The 19008-nt window shown below is 38.6% G+C and overlaps 1 protein-coding gene across 1 annotated transcript; it reads left to right on the top strand.

Moving 5' to 3' along the window:
• The first annotated feature begins 1500 nt into the window (after positions 1-1500).
• Ankef1 (ankyrin repeat and EF-hand domain containing 1) lies at positions 1501-18600 on the top strand. Its single transcript, XM_038331364.1, has 9 exons — positions 1501-1846; positions 7632-7831; positions 8745-8894; positions 9498-9621; positions 11878-12700; positions 13881-14107; positions 16394-16554; positions 17430-17567; positions 18442-18600. The coding sequence occupies exons 1-9, from the start codon at positions 1501-1503 to the stop codon at positions 18598-18600; spliced, it is 2328 nt and encodes a 775-aa protein (XP_038187292.1).
• Positions 18601-19008: the final 408 nt, after the last annotated feature.

The raw sequence follows: 19008 nt of genomic DNA, 5'->3' as shown, positions 1-19008 counted from the left end.
GGCAAACCCCACTGCTTGGTAGCCTCAGCATTAATAGTCTTTCCATATAGATCCACTAGAGAACCCCTTCAGGATGCTGACTAGCCAGCATCCCCTAGGTGTTTGCAGCTGAGCAATTCAATACACCTGGAGACAGATGGTTCCTTGCAAGGGGACTTGACTAGGGGAAGAACGACAACCCCTTCTTATAATTGATTTCTCATATGATAATGAGGATTTTTTTCAGGAAAAATATGAGCAAGTTGAGCATTTCTAGAAGCAGGGACTACTATTGATTTAAATGATTATTTTTCTAGAAAAAATCATAAGGAGGTGAAATTACATACTAGAGCGCTCCACTTAACATTGATGTTAACTTATGAAATTTTGAGTTGTCTCTTCTCCATGTAGCTGACTTAACCTCACGTAAGATGATGTGAAAATCATCCCTCCTTCAGGGGTCCCAGCAAGTGTCATGGCTGGGAGTGAAACGATCTGGATGAGATAAAAATAAAACCTGGGTCACCACGACTTAGCCAGTGCTGAGTCAAACTTCTGGAGTTTGACACCAGATTAGTTTATTTTAGACATATATGAATCCAGTACAATTTTGGGAAAAAAGTTTTCCCGGTTATAACAATTATTTCAATCACCTATACACAATAAAATTAAGGCAATACTACATTGAAACTCTTTTGCAAAGTACATATGATCTCCACCATGAAGATGGGTTCTATAGCTCAAGGGCTTAGGAGCTGTTGTGGTCTCTGAAGGATATAGCATAGAAGTCAGCTGGCTATAAAATCCATGTGACATCTCCCCTAATGGTGGGTTCTTTTGACTAAGGAAAAAAAGAGCTACAGATAAGGTCTATGAAAAGATGAGTCTGTGATAAGCATTCTGGAAGATTTGGGTGATGTCTGGCTCTATAGATAGCAAAGGTCACCGGGTAATTAACAATATCCACTCCCAGCCTTCTGGGTGGAAAACAGGCATTAATGTCCTCATTTGAGAAGACAACCCTGCCTGATTAACATTCCTGGTTTCTCCAACGCGACCACTCATGCCTTCTAGATGTGCCTACCTTGTGGGCCTCACACAGCCCAATGGACTCATGTTCTTAGTGAACCTCACTAAACTAGATGTATCCTTCAATGAAAGGGAAATAACTGGTGTGGGCCACAGATGGGAACCCGTATCCTCATGCTGACAATACAGTTAACTTCCCTTCCTTCACAGCACATGTAAACACCATGGCAATGAGAAGAGGTTAAGTGTTAAGCTAGAATTAGTTACTCTGAGAAAGTTGAAAAAGTTTAATGTTATACCAGCTGCATATTTTAAGTTACGTATAATTTTTTCTAGAAGTGATTAAACTAAATCCTATCTGTTTAAAAACCTCTTTTCTGAGCTTTGACATACTGTAACTTAACACTGACTGTTAACCTTTCTTTGTTTTCCCTTTTGATCTACAGTTTTCGTCTTAGTCCAGAAAGAATTATTAAGAAGTGAATTTCTAGCATGGCTTTAGCAGACAAGAGACTTGAGAATTTACAGATCTACAGAGTTCTTCAGTGTGTTCGCAACAAAGACAAGAAGCAGATAGAGAAGCTGACCAAACTTGGATACCCCGAGCTAATTAACTTCACTGAACCTGTTGATGGACTGAGTGCTCTCCACTTAGCCTCAGTTTCCAATGACATTGACATGGTTAGCTTTCTCCTTGGCCTTGGCGCTCACCCTGATGTGCAAGACCACATGGGCTGTACCCCAACCATGAGGGCTGCGGAGCTGGGCCATGAGTTGTCCATGGAAATTTTAGCCAAAGCTAAAGCTGATATGACGATCGTTGATAATGAAGGCAAAGGTAAAACTTCAGCATTCTTATCAGCAGCTGTGCTCACTTTGTAGCCAGAAAGCAAGAAAGAGGCTTTTCCCATCTCCTCGCTGTAGAAGTGAAATAAGATCCCAGGGAAAAGACTCAGTACCCATTGCTGTGCTGAAAGATATAGCTTCCTCAGAACCTGCAACACTTTAGGAATATCATAGGGAAACAAATTCTGAAAGCCACTCATTTAAAAGCAACTAGATAGAACTATACTTGATGGTTTCTTTTGTTCCTCTTTTTTGTTTAACTTTTGAGACTGGATCTCAGCTCAGGCTAACCTTGAATTTTATCATCTTGCTTGAAGAACACAGTGAGATTAGAGGTAGGGACCTAGAGTCTGGCTTAGTAGATTCTTTCAGAGTTACACTTGCAGCTAGTATTTTAGTCAACTTTAATGAAGGGTAAAATCTTGTTTAGATGGAGGTATTCCTTACGTTTTAGACCATGATTGTGTTAGAATTGGGACTTTAAGTAGACTTTTGTCTTGTCTGGTTCTCAGATTAGTATAGAAAGGACTGCATTTGATATCCTTAAAAACTATGGTAGATTTTGCTTACATGCCAATTGTAATGTCAGTTTTTAACAACTTGGAAATATAATTTGAAATACTACACATGGCTGTTGAGAATTATTGCATGTGTAATTTCATGGTATCTGTCTCAAAGACATGATCTGGGGATTTTTAGTTAATTGAGATTCAGGTCATAGTTGAACCAGCCTCATGAAAATTAACAAGATAATTACAAACAGGCTCAATATAAAATGGTAGATTGAATCAATTGTCCCAGAGGATTGCCACAACTACAAACTCATTGACACTGATCTGCACTGAAGAAATGAATCCCATTTTACATTGTTGTTCTGACAGGAGGAAAGCTTATTTCATAACTCACTGCCAACTTGATATTTGATATATGACTTGCACTAGAACCACATAACAAAATAAACTTCAGCTACATTGAGAGGTCAAATACAGTTTAAAAATTTAAAGACTGAAAACACAGCTGTTCAGGCTTCATAGAATAGTTGAACATGGTGGCCCACTGCCTAAAATCCCAACAACGTGGAAGCAGAGGCAAAAGGATCATAGCAGTTTGAGGCCAACCTGGTCTATAGAAAGAGCTTCAAGTCAGCCAGGTCTACATAGTGAGCTTCAGTTGAGCCAGGGCTACACAGTGAGAACCCACTCACCCCAATGTTTCATTGAATGCCATTTTCCGAGGGGCCTTCCATAACCTATGGAATCACTGGTATATTAAAAGTGGTACATGTAAAATTGATCCTACTGCTGAATCCATGAGATAACCATTGAATAAAACAAATTGAGGGAGGTCTCCTCCTTTGTTCCTGCTGGGACAAAGTCAAAATAATTTTGTGTGTATATTTGAGTATGAAGGAGTCATTCTAGATGACTCAAACCCAGTTTAAGTTGTGTAGAATAAACTCTGAAAAACACTAATGAAGAAGTTATTTTCTTAATTTGGAACCTAGATATAGAAATCAAACAGAATATATCAGAATGAGACATATAGCATAAAAATCTAAAAATGTGAAGTAAAATTGGGAACGAGGTCAAATAAATATTTACGGCAAATGCAACAGCCATAGGGGTAATATTTATGCTCATTCATATTAGTATTAAGTTAATAAAGTATGGGAAATACGAACATATTGGAAAAACAATAAGTCACATGGAAAGAAACAAAACATGAATTAAAATAAATGTAATGTGTCTTTTACACATAACCTTGCAAGTTCATCACAAAGCACCTGTCTTTTCTTTTCCTTCTGTAGGACCCTTTTTTGGCTTGCCCACCCTCAGCTGGGAGGGCACCTCTTTGTTTATTCCAGGATAATCTCTGACATTGACATCCTGTTTCCTGGTTCTTGAAGTCTGGTTGACTACATGCTATTTCTACAGAACAAGCAAACCGAATATTTAAATGGACCATTAAAATGATATGAGATAAGCTGTAGGCTTTGAGCTCTGAGTTACAAACCCATCATTGCAAACTATTCACTTAACAAGCACCTCAGGGACTTGCAATAAATTTAAGTCTAGTATTACATTCAGAGTTTGATTTGGTTTGGTTCTCTGTTATGCTGCTTTGGTCAGCTCTCCCTTTTTAAGTTATATTTTATTTTGAGATTACAATGTATTTACAGCATTTCTCCCTTCCCTTTCCTCCCCCAGACCATCCCATGTATCCATCCCTGCTCTCCTTAAAATTCATGGCTTCTTTCTTCACTAGTTGCTATTGTGTGTGTGTGTGTGTGTGTGTTCTTAAATATAGTCTGTTTAGTTCATATGTTACTTGTATGCATGTTTTAAGGGCTAATCATTTGGCACTATGTCGGGGGAGGCTGTTCATTTGTCTCCTGGCCACCCAGATCTGAATTAACCACTCAGAAATTATATTAATTACAACACTGCTTGGTCTATTAGCTCTAGCTTCTTATTGGCCCATAGTATTCGGCAGACTTTTCCATGAAGCAGGGATATTGAAGATCTCGTATGCCTTGTGTTGGCAAAGTTCATCGTTTGCTTTCTTCTGTGTCCTGCAGAATGTCTGTCAGACTGTTTCATGAAGCAGGAACCCCAAAAAACTGTTCACCTCCTTTAGGCAGCTTTGGCAGTCATTTTTCTGTGGGTCCTACAAGTCCAAACAGTTCAGGGAGATCACCAAATGATGTGCACTTCCTGGCGAGAATCATCACGCTTGCTTGGCAGATTTCCTCAACTACCAGTGGTTCTTCGTGCAGGGTTGAAGCCTTGAGGGCTTTTCCCCATCCTCTTTGGCATGTCCATTGGTGTTATCCAGGTTCAGCTCATGTTTGGAGAGTCATATTGGTGAGACTTTATGGGTGTAGGAGACACAATATCACAGCAAACTCTTTGACTCTCTGGCTCTCAGGTCTTTCTGTATATTTTTGTATATATTAGAAAACTTTGATTTTTTTATTATTAACTGTCTTTGACTGCCTCTACATCCAGATATCTTTCATGTTTCTGCATTCCTTCCTTCTCAATTCTTTTGAAGTCTGGGGATAAAACCCAGGATCTTGAGTAGTTAGACAAGTGCTTTATCTTTGAACTGTGTCTTTCTGAGTAATCCTATTTTAGGGGTCTCTTCATATATAAAGTATATTTAGGGTTTTGTTGTATATATAACTTCAATTTTAATAGTGTAATTTTATCTAGTCTGTATGTGTCTTAGTGCCCATAAATTAGGTTTCAGGACTTTTATTTTATTTTATATTATGAAGTTACAATGTGTATGTATATGTGTATACAATATCCATTTATTCCATGTATTGTTTCATATTCTAGTTTTTTTTTCTTTACTTTTATAACATATAGGTTTTTACTTTATGGCTAACTTGATAGCTTTCTGCACCCTTGAAGCTGTTTGTTGCCATCTCTAGCAGTATCCATCGATTCTATTTGTGAAGACTCATGATGGTACAGGAACCTCCCGTCACTCAGTGTTGTTATAATCACTTAGCTCTCCAGTGAGTCCCTTCATCCTCTCCATTAATACTTTGTTGTTTCTTTTATCTCGTTACATTCTTTATCTTGATTTCCAGCAGAAGATGAAAAGTATTATATTTCTAAGTTATCTACTCTTCCCTCTTCCAAATTTTTGTTACATAATCTCTTCCCTCTTCCAAATTTTTGTTACATAATCTCCACAATATAATGAAACGGTCTGTGTCTACCTTTTCCTGCTTCTTTTTTCCTTTTTTAATTAGATTTTTTTTAAAAAAAAAAATACCAATCCAAATTCCCACTTCTTCCCCTCCTCCAATTCCCTCCACACATCCTCCCACTCCATCCCCCTCTAATCCTAAGAGAGGGTGAGGTACATTGCTTTGTGGACAGTCCAAGGCCCTCCCTACTACATCTAGGCTCAGTAAGGTATACATCCAAAGAGAATGGAATCCCAAAAAGCTAGTATATGCAGGAGAGATAAATCCCAGTGCCACTGCCAGTGGCCCCTCAGGCTACCCCAGCCATACAACTGTCAGAAGGACTAGTTTAGTCCTATGCTTGTTCCTTCCCAGTCCAGCTGGAGTTGTGAGCTCAAGTAAACTGTTTCAGTCGATGAACTCTTTATGGTCTTGACCTTTTTGCTCATATTCTCATTGTTTCTACTCCAACTGGATCTTGGGAGCTCAGTCCAGTGCTCTGATGTGGGTCTCTACCTCTGTTTCCATCTGTTGTGGGATGAAGGTTCTATAGTGATATTTAAGATAATCATCAGTCTGACTACAGGGCAAGGCCAGTTCAGGCACCCTTTCCTCTATTGCTTAGGGTCTTAGTTGGGGTCATCCTTGTGGATTCCTGGGAATTTTTCTAGAGCTAGGTTTCTTGCTAACCCCATAATAGCTTCCACAATCAAGATATCTCTTTCCTTGTTCTTATATCTGTCCTTCCTCCATCTCAACTATCCCATTCCCTCTCCCCTTCTCCCTGCCTTTTCCCCTTCTCCACTATTTTCTACCCTAGGCCCCATGCTCCTAATTTTGTCAGGAGATCTTGTCAGTTTCCAATTTCCAGGTGGGTCTATATGTTTTTCTTTGGGTTAACCTTATTACTTAGCTTCTCTAGGATCATGAACTATAGGCTCAATGTTCTTTGTTTATAGCTAGTATCCACTTACAAGTGAATACATACTATATTCATCTTTCGGGTCTGGGTTACTTCACTCAGGATAGCGTTTTCTAATTCCATCCATTTGCATGCAAAATTTGAGATATTGTTTTTTACCCCTGAGTAGTACTCTAATGTGTAAGTGTGCCACATTCTCTTTATCCATTCTTTAGTTGAGGGGCATCTTTAATATCGTTCCTTGAGTCCTGTTGTCTATAAAAAGAGGCTAGCCAATCATTTTCATTAGTAGGTTTTTAAATAATGTTCTTTTACCTGATTTTATTATCCATTGCCCTATCTTTCTTTTTTATTGGTGTCTTTTTCATAGGTTGTATACCTTTTTCCTTGGGGCTATTGTTCACTTTTGAATAAAGCTCCTTTTGGAGGTGAGCTCATTAAAGAGTCAGTTTGGAGTATAACATTTAACTACCTACAACTTGCTTACCACCACTCTGTCAGGATTGTAACACTATCTTGTGTACAGTACACTTTTTGTATGTAGTATGTTGATATAGAGTGTGTTATAGGTCCCAAGTGTAAAGATTTAGCATTTTCCTCTTTTGGGTGGGGCAAAGTGATTACCGTGATGGCAGAGCAGCTTTGGTTTTTCTTCTTACGGCTATGAAATCAAGAGCCTGCTCCCTCTAAGCATGGGTTCAAATGGAATTCAGGATACCCAAGGGACTTCCCAGCTCACATATGTACATACATACACACATGCATTTAAATATGTATAGATTTAAATATAGATAGATAGATAGATAAATTCATATATAGATAAATTTTTAATTTTTCCTTTTTCTTAAGATTTAAGTTTAGTTTAATTACAATGTTTCTCCCTTCCTGCTTCTGCCTTGACACCCTCCCATATACCATTCCCCCACTCTGCTTCAAATTTATGGCCTGTTCTTCATTCATTAGTTATTAATGTATGCATATATATTTGTATATATATATGTGTGTGTGTGTGTGTGTGTGTGTGTGTGTGTACAAATATGTAAACTAAATATAACCTGTGAAGTCCATATAATGTCACATGTATGTATGTTTTCAGAGCTGGCAACTTGGCCCTGGACAAGGAATTCTCATGGTGGAACTGCTTTTCCACAGGTGTTTTGTTTTACTGCATTTTACCCACCAAGCGCCATTATCGCTGTGCACTGCTTGCCTTGGATCACGGTGCGGATGTCAACAACCTCACCTACGAAGGAAAGCCAGTTTTCCTCAAAGCTTGTGAAGAAGCACATAATGTGAAGGAAATGTGCCTGACATTCTTGGAGAAAGGAGCCAATCCTAATGCTATCAACTCAGTATGACTATCCCTGTGATTAATATTTCTTTATTCTACTTTATTACACAGTCACATGGTTGGGGTATTTTTGTTTGTTTTGTTTTGTACTTAATGATGGTAAACTTGGGGCCCAGCATAGTGGCACCTGCCTTTAGTTCTAGCACCTGAGAGGCAGAGGCAGGCAGAGCTCTGTGAGTTCAAGGCCAGCTTGGTCTACACAAACTAAGTCAACCAGGGTTACTGGTATAGTGAGACTCTCTTTTCCTACAAATCAATAGGGAAAAGGCAGGGTTAGGAGGATGGAAGGGAGACATGGTAAAATTGTCCTGTTGGCTTGTTCATCTCTACTCAAAGTGCTTAAGATGATAGACTTTGTCTTTACATCATTCTATACTTTCTTTGCTAATTGTATTTGTAACTGGATCCTTATTATTCATAGACAGAATATCACTACAGCAAACAGAAAGGGTATCATTGGTACCCAATAAAATCTATCTCCATAGACAGAGAATATTGTTGCCTTTCATATACTGATTCCTCTCCTGAGCTGGCTAATTTGGGCTTTTCAGGTTTTGTAATTATCATTTATAGACATTCAGAAAGAGATTTTTTTCTCATTAGAAAACAAACGCTACCAAGTTCTAACATGCTGCCCCCTTTTATACTGTTTTCTATGTAGAAATATGTTTTGATTGCTTGACAGTCTTACTGGGGTATGCAGAGCAACCTTGACTCTGGCTTTCAGATTCCATTTCAGACAGTCACACACAGTGCTAAATGAATGCTTCTTCCTTTATAGGTGAAACCAATAAGAATATAGACCATTAAACTTCTTCACATAAAGCCAAGACCCAGTGAATTGAACCCAAGTTTGAGTTTAGTATGGATCAGGCATAAAAGTATAAACATCATTTGATCTGTTCCATGTCCAGTCTACAGGGCGCACGGCTCTGATGGAAGCAGCAAGAGAAGGGGTGCTGGAAATAGTTCGAGGCATATTGGAAAGAGGAGGTGAAGTGAATGCATTTGACAATGATAGACACCACGCCGCGCATTTTGCTGCCAAAGGAGGCTTTTTTGATGTAATAATTGCTTTTTGCTTTAAATTTGACTGTTAAAGACTTCTTTTCTCCCACTCTCTTTTTTTTCATGTAGGTTACACTAAGGCAGGCATGTTTTCTAAGATTCTTATGTTGTTTTATCTTGATTTTTCTAAATATAAAAATTTACTCTGACTATATGTCCTACCTCTTTATAATTTTATAATTTGCTAACTTTTCTGCATATATTTGCTAACTTACTCACTGAATAGTACTAGTATTACTTCTCTATGTAATTGACTATGAAACTTAAAATCCCTGCCACCCAGAACAATTTGCATTATCCCTCTGTTAGCCACTGATGTCCGGCTATTTCGGTCATCTGTGACAAGGCTGTTTGATAGAACTTTGGGCAATGATGAAAACCCTCTATACTTCATCAGCAAATTTAGCCCATATATGGCCTTTGAGAACTTTAAATGTGTCTAAGAAGACTAAAGAACTGAACTTTAAAATTTCATTTCAGTTGGAATTTTCAGCAGCCACATGTGGTAATAGACAATAGATTAGACAGCAGAGGTCTGGCTGCCAATCTTTTTGTAGTAATGAGCATTCCTATTTTTCGACTCCCTTTTTATTGTGCAGATATTGAAGCTTCTCTTTGCCTACAATGGAGACATGGGGCTGATTGGAATGAACGGGAATACACCACTTCATTATGCTGCCATGGGTGGCTTTGCAGACTGCTGTAAATACATAGCTCAGCGAGGTAAAACTGTCTGATAGCTCATAAATGATTAGAGAATCCAGGCCTCTCACTTACTCTCTACTTAATTTTCAGTCCTCAGCAATCCTCACCCTATGCAGGATGAAAGTAGAATTTTTTTCTCACACAGTTGCCCACTGAATTAAGACTCTAGCACTAAGAGGAATTAAAACCTAAATCCAAATACAAAGGGATTTGATTGTCATGTGTTAACTAAATATTAACATGCTTATAGTTGATTAATATTCATATTTTAAGAGTCCCAACATCAATCTCAAGAAAGAAAAACATTGAAACTAATTTTATTTTATTTGAAATTTTAATCTGTTTTTAAAATGCATGTCAAATTAAAATAACATTTCTGGGTAAATTGTAGTTATAATGGAAATACTTTTTGGGAAAGAAAATAAAATGAAAAGATTTATGGACTATTTTCAGTGTAAACAACACTCAACATTTAGATTGTCTAGAAGCTAGAGAACAGGTTATCCAGTGCACAATATGCTTAGAAAACCCCTTTCAGTGAACTGTTGAACACAGATGCATTCCTTGTCAGTTACCCACTGATTGAGGATTCATCTAAAGTTTAATTCCAGTAGAGACACAGTCGCACTCAGTTGAATTTGGTTTTTTCTAGTTTATGAAAAATAGAAAAATTTCATACATCTGAATACTAAAGCAGTTTTTTTTTCTTTCTCTGTCCTCCACAAATAAATTTTAGAGCCCTTAACATATATGATTAACAGCATAGTTGACCCGGTTTTGCTTTTGTGAGCCCATATTTCTCCCAATGATAAGCTGTTTAACGGAGAAAACTCCCCATGCAATTCTTGCCCAAACCTGTCTAGTTTTATTTTTAAATCTGCCACTGTCAGGATTTTATTCTGGCATTTCAGTTTTAACCATGCAGATTTCTAAACATTAGTGATTTTTCAAGGACGAGTCAATCTTAATCATCTTTAATATGTTGAATGATTTCCTACTGTGACAGATGTCACATGCACTCCACTGATAAAGTATCCTAGGATGCAATACTGGGATGCAGCCCTGAGGAGCAAAGGGTCAGAGCTTGGTTTAAGAATGAAGGCCTGACTCCGTGATGAATGTCTGAAAATGCTCTGAAATCTGCGGAGTGTTTGGAAGTTGAGACAAGATCAGAGGGAACTAAAAGGTTTTAGCCACTAAAAGGTTTTCCAAAGAGGGGGGCAAGCTAAGGTGTGTTTAAAATCTCTTCACCCTCATTTCTGGGGTGAATGCGAAGGAAGATAGTCAGGTGAATGTAGGAGAATGTCTATGGCACTCCCGTGCTGTGGAGTTTCTCCTGGAACTGTCCCAGCCACCCTCCCAGGAAATGGCTGTTTCTTAAGTGTACATTGTAAAACTATCTGAACCTTCATTGTCACATACCTCCCTGAGGTATTATTATATCATGTTGGCAAAACAGCTGCCTAGTCTGCCTCTAGATTAAAAAAGAAAACAGAAAAAAAATATTTTCATGGATTGACTTATTTATGTAATGGATTTTTAATATCTCAGTCTTGAGATATTGAAAAATATTACAGCCTTCTTGGTAGCAATAAACAGATTCCTTGATATAGTTACACATGCTCAGACTTCTTAATTTTTATCTTATTATTTTGAGCAGGAAGGTAAAATAATAAATTTTAATATTTATCTTGTATACAAACACAAGTCTGGAATGCTCAACTTTGATTAAACAATTTAGCTCTACAGCTCTTAAGGTGGTTTGCATGGTCTTAGACAAAACAGCCAACTAGTATAAATTACCTTCAATTAATGGAGAAAATGTGAAATATGGTTTAAGCTTGGAAAATATTTTATATGAAATAAAGAACCAGGCATCCTGCTGTATTCTGAACTGATGGATTCCTCTGCAAGCTTTTGGATCCAGAGTCTTATTACTGAGCTCCAGGACACCCTCCCTCTGCCTGTTAACAACATCTCCCCGGCAAATACCCCATTTGATGATATTTGTTACCTGAGTTATCTATCTACAGGGATACAGATGAACAGATACATACAGTAACCTTGTCTCTCAGAATTCACTCAAGTGAAGCTCTCAGGAAAATAAATTGCTATTTGTTTTGGTAATTACAGTGGCTAAATATGTTCTTTATACATCAGTTTTAAGGACAAAACATCTGACTGCATGAACTCAAGAAAATAGTTGGGAGTGTCATTTTGCGGGGGCAAGCAGATAACTTTAGCACATTCTTAACAACGATGCTTCTTTTATAGGATGTGACCTAAAATGGAAAAATTTGGAACATAAAACACCCCGGGCTGTGGCAAAAGATGGAGGCTTCAAAGCTGCAGGCAAGGAGATACGCAGAGCAGAGAGGACGGCGGCTAAACTCGCAAAGCCTGGAGTCAAAAATCCTAACCCACTCTGGGCCCTCAGGCTACACGACTGGTCTGCGGAGCACGAGGCTTTCCTCCGGGAAGCCTTTTCCTTCGTGGACAGGGGCGATGGCGTAGTCAGCAAAGATGACTTCGTGACGACCCTGGAGGAGAGGCAAGACTTTGCCACCTCTGAGCAGCTGCTTTCCATTGCTCAAATGCACGAAAAAAGCCGGGGAGGCGGGGTCAACCTTAATGAGTTCTTTAAGGGAACCAAATACTTAAGTAAGTCTTATGTCTTGGGATCTTTCGGGCCTAAGAAAAAGAGAAAGGGTTTGGGCAAAAAGCCAAAGAAAGGCAAGTTTGTTCTGCCTCTCCCGATCTGCACCATTCCGGAGAACGCCTTTCCGCGGCGGACAGACGGGGGCCCGCCCTACTACATGATCGAGACTTACCAGAACGTCACTGACTGCAGCAGGTTCAACCGGGACCACCCTCCTGAGCACCCCATCCAGGACGATTCCGAGTGGTACATCGATGATCCCGGGAAGGTCTTCGCAAATATTAATTTTATCACCAAGGCAGGAGACCTGGCCTCTCTGAAAAAGGCTTTCGAGTCAGGAATACCTGTGGATATGAAGGATAGTACTTACAAGACGCCACTCATGACAGCGTGTGCCAGTGGCAACATGGATGTGGTCAAGTTTCTTCTTGAAAGGGGGTATGCTTTAGGATTTGGGGTTTTCTCATTTCCTTCCCTGCAGTGGACAGCCAAAGACCAGACAAGGATGCAGGCAAGGGGGTGGGTGACATGGGATTGTGGGTGCACAAAGACAGTAACCCATCAAGATGATCACAAAGGGAGGGCAAACACACTTCATTCTGGGTCGGAAATGTCCTCTAGCTGCGGTCTCTTGCTTCTTGCTATGGATGGGACAACTCAGCTTTGCGTTTAGGACCATACACAAGGTGAGATGGTGTGTAGCCCCATCTTAATCGCCCTCTTCTTTTACGGAGGACCACAGCAAAGACAAGTGGAACAGCTCCCAATGACAAAAGACAACAGTCAGGGTGACAGGATATCCCTAACTCTCCATTTCCCACCATCCACTTCCGGACAGGAACAATCTCCTTGCTTCATCTGTAAAGACCTTTAAAACATGGTCTTTTCCTCTCTCTCTTAAAACTACAACTATCGTGGGGTTTAATTGCCGCTTCGGCGACAGTTGCACAACCTGAAGCAAGTTTCTGAACACTTGACTCCCTCCGTTTCCCCAAGTATACAATCAGCTCTAAAAGGACCAGCTCTAAAATCATTGATGATTAAATGAGTTAAAATATGCAACGCTCTTATCCGCACAGTTATTGCAAATGCATGAGAAAGACATTTAGTGCTGTTACGGTGTTTCATGTTAAAGGTACTCATTTGCATATTATCAAAAGACAGTAACTAAAAAATAACTTTGGGGCAGTGAAGTTCTAATGAGGACTATAATTTTAAATAATACATTATAGTGCTTTCAGATCACGTAGAGACAGTAGAAACAAAGTGGACTACTACAAAGTTTATCTCTTTGCCCAGCTTTATTTCCAATGAAATGGATTTAGAATTTTCCTTGATTTTAATCTTTGCAAAAACAGCAGCACCTAAGTAACTTTTTAAGCAAAACATATGTATGAGTGTATATTAAACATATTAAGGCTGCGAAATAATGCAAAACAAAAGCATTTGGGGGCATATTAAAACATAAAAAATTTACATAGTTTACTTTTCTCAGAGCTCTTCCAACTGATAATTTTTAAAACGGGAAAAATTGCATGAAATTCTTTACTTCAATTCTGTTTCAATGTTGTTTGAAACAACTGGAATCCTTAATTAGTGCATCTGTCGTATTATACAGGGCGAATGTTAATGCAACAGATAATTTTCTGTGGACTCCACTTCATTTCGCATGCCATGCTGGCCAGCAAGACATTGTTGAACTACTTGTTAAATCTGGGGCTACAGTAGATGCTATGTCAATCAACAACTCCACTCCTTTATGTAGAGCCATCGAAAGCTGTAGACTAGACACTGTAAAATACCTGCTTGATATTGGCGCTAAGTTCCAGATTGAAAATAGAAAAGGTATGCTGTGTTCCTGATGTTTGGGGGGAAAGGGGAATGATTTTAGATTTTGAATCCTGTTGATTTTGTTGTTGTAGAAACAGAAGCCCTTGTTAAATGTTGGGGAAGCATGTCTGTACCCAGCAATTTTTAAATCATTGGTTTAAAGGCTACACCTCTGATGCTGGCAATACTTGTGGGCTGACATTTTTTTTTAAGTAAAGTTAAATAAACTGGGTAGTAAAGTGAAAATAACCATGAACCACAAGCCCAGAGTTCTTTTTATTTCTAAGGGCCAAATAAAAAGTTTTTCTATTATATTAGAGTAAGTACTTTTTTCTTTTTTCTTTTTCTTTCTATTTTTTTCTTCTGCCTCCTCCCTGCCTCCCATTTATCCCCCTCCCTCCTCCAATCCCCCTCCTTCTCCTGTCCAGAGAGCAGTAAGGGTTCCCTGCCCTGTGGGAAGTCCAAGTTACTCCCCCCTCGATCCAGGTCTAGGAAGGTGAGCATCCAAACAGGCCAGGCCTGTTTGGATACTTTTTTCTTAATCCCTGGTGTATGCTTCAATTGGATGATTACTGAAGAATACTTTAGTTAAAATGGATATGAACCAAAATTACAGAAATATATTGATAAGTCACATGTTTAAACATACATAATATAAATTATTTGTATATACCCTAACTAAACTTAGAATATCATTATTTTTTATTGATTTTTATTGAGCTCTACATTTTTCTCTGCTCCCCTCTTTACCTCTCCCCTTCTCCCTTCGGCCCTCCCCCAAGGTCCCCATGCTCCCAATTACTGAGGAGATCTTGTCTTTTTTTTTACTTCCCATGTAGTCTCCCTTAATGTCCTCCTTGTTGTCTAAGTTCTCTGGGACTGTGGTTTGTAGGCTGGCTTTCTTTGCTTTATGTTTAAAAACCACCTATGAGAGAGTACATATGATAATTGTCTTTCTGTGTTGTGGTTACCTCACTCAAAATAATGTTTTCTAGCTCTATCCATTTTCCTGCAAAATTCAAGATGTCATCAATTTTTTCTGCTGTGTAGTACTCCATTGTGTAAATGTACCATATTTTCCTTATCCATTTTTGGTTAAAGACATTTAGGTTGTTTCCAGGTTTTAGCTATAACAAAAAATGCTGCTATGAACATACTTGAGCATATGTCCTTGTGGCACAATTGAGCATCCTTTGGATATATACCCAAAAGTGGTATTACTGGGTCTTGAATAAAGTTGTTTCCTAATTTTCTGAGAAATCACCACAATGATATCCAAAGGGGTTGTACCAGCTTGCATTCCCAGCAGCAAAGCAGAAGTGTTCCCTTTTCCCCACAACCCCTCCAGCATAAGTTGTCATCAGTGTTTTTGATCTTGGCCATTCTTATAGGTATAAGATGGAATCTCAGAGTTGTTCTGATTTGCATTTCTCTGATGACTAAAGATGTTGAACATTTCCTTAAGAGTCTTTCAGCCATTTTAGATTCCTCTATTGAGAGTTCTCTGTTTAGGTCTGTACTCCATTTTTTTATTGGATTATGTGTGCTTTTGGTGACCAATTTCTTCAGTTCATTGTATATTTTGGAGATCAGACCTCTGTCTGATGTGAGATTGGTGAAGATCTTTTCCCATTCTGTAGGCTGTTGTTTTGGCTTGTTGACTGTGTCCTTTGCTTTACAGAAGCTTTTCAGTTTCAGGAGGTCCCATTTATTAACTGTTTCTCTCAGTGTCTGTGCTGCTGGGGTTATGTTTAGGGAGTGGTTCCCTGTGCCAATGCATTCAAGTGTACTCCTCACTTTCTCTTCTATAAGGTTCAGTGTGGCTGGCTTTATGTTGAGGTCTGTGATCCATCTGGACTTGAGTTTTGTGCATGGTGATAGATATGGGTCTATTTTCATTCTTCTACATGTTGATATCTAGTTATGCCAGCACCACTTGTTAAATATGCTTTCTTTTTCCATTTGATATTTTTTGCTTCTTTGTCAAAAATCAGGTTGATTAAAAAAACACAAAAAGATGTGTGTTGGGGGTGGAAGGAACAACAAATTTAATATTCAAAATATTATAACATTTATCACTCACATTTTAATATATGTTGTTAAAAATTTTAAGAAAGAAGTTGTACTAGTAAATGGCTCTTGATATACTGGGATTTTGTAGTGAGGTCCTCTCTGGAGAATAGCTATCATGCTTTGTGAACTCAAACTGCCATATGCTAATATGCTGATTTGTTCCTACGTGGTTTATCATTAAATTGGTTTATTATTATAACTTTCAATTTATCTTTATGTTTGAAACAGGGCATGCTGCCATGGATGTTGCAAAGGCATACGCTGATTATAGAATAATTGATATGATAAAAGAAAAAATAGATAACCTACCTAAACCAACAGAAAATCAAAAACTGAAAGGCAAGCTTCCTAAACTGAAGACCGAAGGCACAGACATCAAGAAAGAGGAGGTAAAACAAAAAGAGGCTAACTACCAAATAGTAAGGGGAAATCCTTAAAGTCTTGGGATGGCAGTGGCACTGTGTTATGCCATTGCACAACAAGGGAAAAGAGCATGCTCTATACATCTTGGGTAATAATTATAAACATATATCTAGCAAGAAAATCATAACCGAAGACTCTACAAAGTGTCCATTGTAAACAGAATCCATACAACATACAAATGATTTGCTCAAATGATTAGAACACTGAAAAAAAACTGGTATTGAATTTGTATCTACGTGTTCCCAAATTCTACAGATTTGGTGATATGACCAAACATAGAGAGGTCAATGAAGACATTGCTGTTAGTAAGGGTGTCCTGTGTGCATTTCCAATCTGGAGGCATCATTGCCGGAACAGATGATTCACTGAATTCCTTGTAAGGAAGAGAAACATCAGTGAAAGTCAAGACATGAAAGCCCTAATGTCATTACATTGGAAAGGCTGGGGAATGTAGGCAGTAGGAAATGATGTTGATAAAGGAACTTGGCAGAGGGGACAGAGTTCTAGTCATGGACTAATCACAGTGATGGGGTCTCCACCAACTCCACCACATACACCATTATCATTTTAGTAGGAGTCCATCCTATTAATAGCCATAGATCAGGGATATATATCTTGAAATTTTATGTTATTTGTCCCTGATATGACTAATTAAGTGAAGCCCAGCAATGCAAGCTAATTTTCTTTCCACATCCACGGTTATAGTCTTAATAATATTCTATCCTATCTCAAATTTTAGCATTTTCCTTCTTTCCAAACTTCAAAGTAAAATGTAAACAAAAGGATATTAATGAACGCTTGATTTTAGCAATTTATACTCTTTAAAAAAAACTTTTTGCAGGAAACACTGTCATCAATTTATGCTGTGCCAGCAATAACAGAGGAAAAGAAATTACACAAGGATAATGTGGTCTACCTCAATTCACTGATTACCAGTGGTTACACGAAGAAAGTCGATATCACATTTATCCCACACAGGGTAAGTATTTTTTTGTGAAGGCTTCTATAACATAGTGGAGTTCATAATGTCATTTTTCACGTGCTGGCTCTACAGATCATCTGAACAGATGCCCACATTCATTTTCCACAGTTACTATTGAGGAGGTCCATTTGCCAGGTTCTACCACATTCATCTCAATGAGGCCAACTGTTTATTCCCAGTATCTGGTTCCATTGGTTACTATTTCCATAGTAATATTTAATTTTCCTTAAAAGACCGGTGTCTATTTTAGTCAATGGCATTCCTTATAGCCGTTCAGTCATATTCTAGAAGCAGTTGGTGTTGTAAATTTTCAGACCTTACTCCCTTCCAGTTCTTACTTGGAAATTTCAGACTACCAAGGCTGAGAAAAACTCACTAGTCTCCTAAAATATCTGCCCTTAAACAAGTAGAGACATCTCTGAGGGAATGAATTACCTTTCCAGTGCCCACCTAGCCGCACTGAATGAGTAGCAATTTCTGTCTTCCGCTATGAAAACAATCTGACTTCTTACATTAGACATAAAGGGTTCCCAATTCCTTTGACCTTGTATTCTGATATCATGGAACTAAGCAGCAGTTGACCCAGAGGTGACTAGAGAAGGAACTGAAGAGCATTTCTGATCTCTGTTCCTAGGTGGCCCTCATCAGAAATAGTGATGTTCACATAGGCAGTAGGGTCGTAAGAACGAGTAAAACAGCAAAGTGCACTTTAGGTGTGTATTTGGTAGTTCCAGGTTGAAACTGTGGAAAGTCTCCCTAGGCTGAGGGTAGCAAATTGATAGAGTGTGTGCCTAGCATATGCTTAACTAAAAATATGTGTAAGTAAAAACCACATGATAACAACTATCTTGGTTTGGGCTGTTTATTTCAGATTTGGAGTCCTGAAGCCACCACAGCAGAGCTGATCAGGAAGAGGGAACTACGAAGGGAGAGATTCACATACGAGGTGGACTTCGAAGACTTCATGATGCCTTTCCAAAAGAACATCAAGGAGAAAGCTCAAGCACTGGAGGCATCCTTGAAGCCCTAAGTCACAGCAGTTGCCTCCTGGGGTTAGTGCTTTGTGGCCAGGAGTCCATGGTTTGGAGAAAGTACGTATCTCCAGCAAAGCCAAAGCATGCCACCCAATAAGAATTTGTTACTAAAGATCAGTTTTTGCTGTAATAGCCATGAATATCCTGAGTTGTATCATACAGCTCTCGCATATTGCAGTGAATGGCAGGTTTTCCATATAAATGCCCAGCCTTCATTGAGGGTGCAATAGGCCACACTGAAGTTATAAATATTGTCACTTGTTTACCAGATATGATCCATTATGTTTATTAAAAATAATTCTAATGTGAGGCCAGAACCACATTAAAAAGAAAACAAAACAAACAATAATGATTTTGAAAGGACCATCCAAATGGTCTTCATGCAATAGCTGATAATTTGAACA

This window comes from Arvicola amphibius, chromosome 5, assembly GCF_903992535.2.
Source record: "Arvicola amphibius chromosome 5, mArvAmp1.2, whole genome shotgun sequence".
NCBI lineage: Eukaryota > Metazoa > Chordata > Mammalia > Rodentia > Cricetidae > Arvicola > Arvicola amphibius.
The sequence above is the reverse complement of the archived record's forward strand: the minus strand, read 5'-3'. Positions and strand labels throughout refer to the sequence as shown.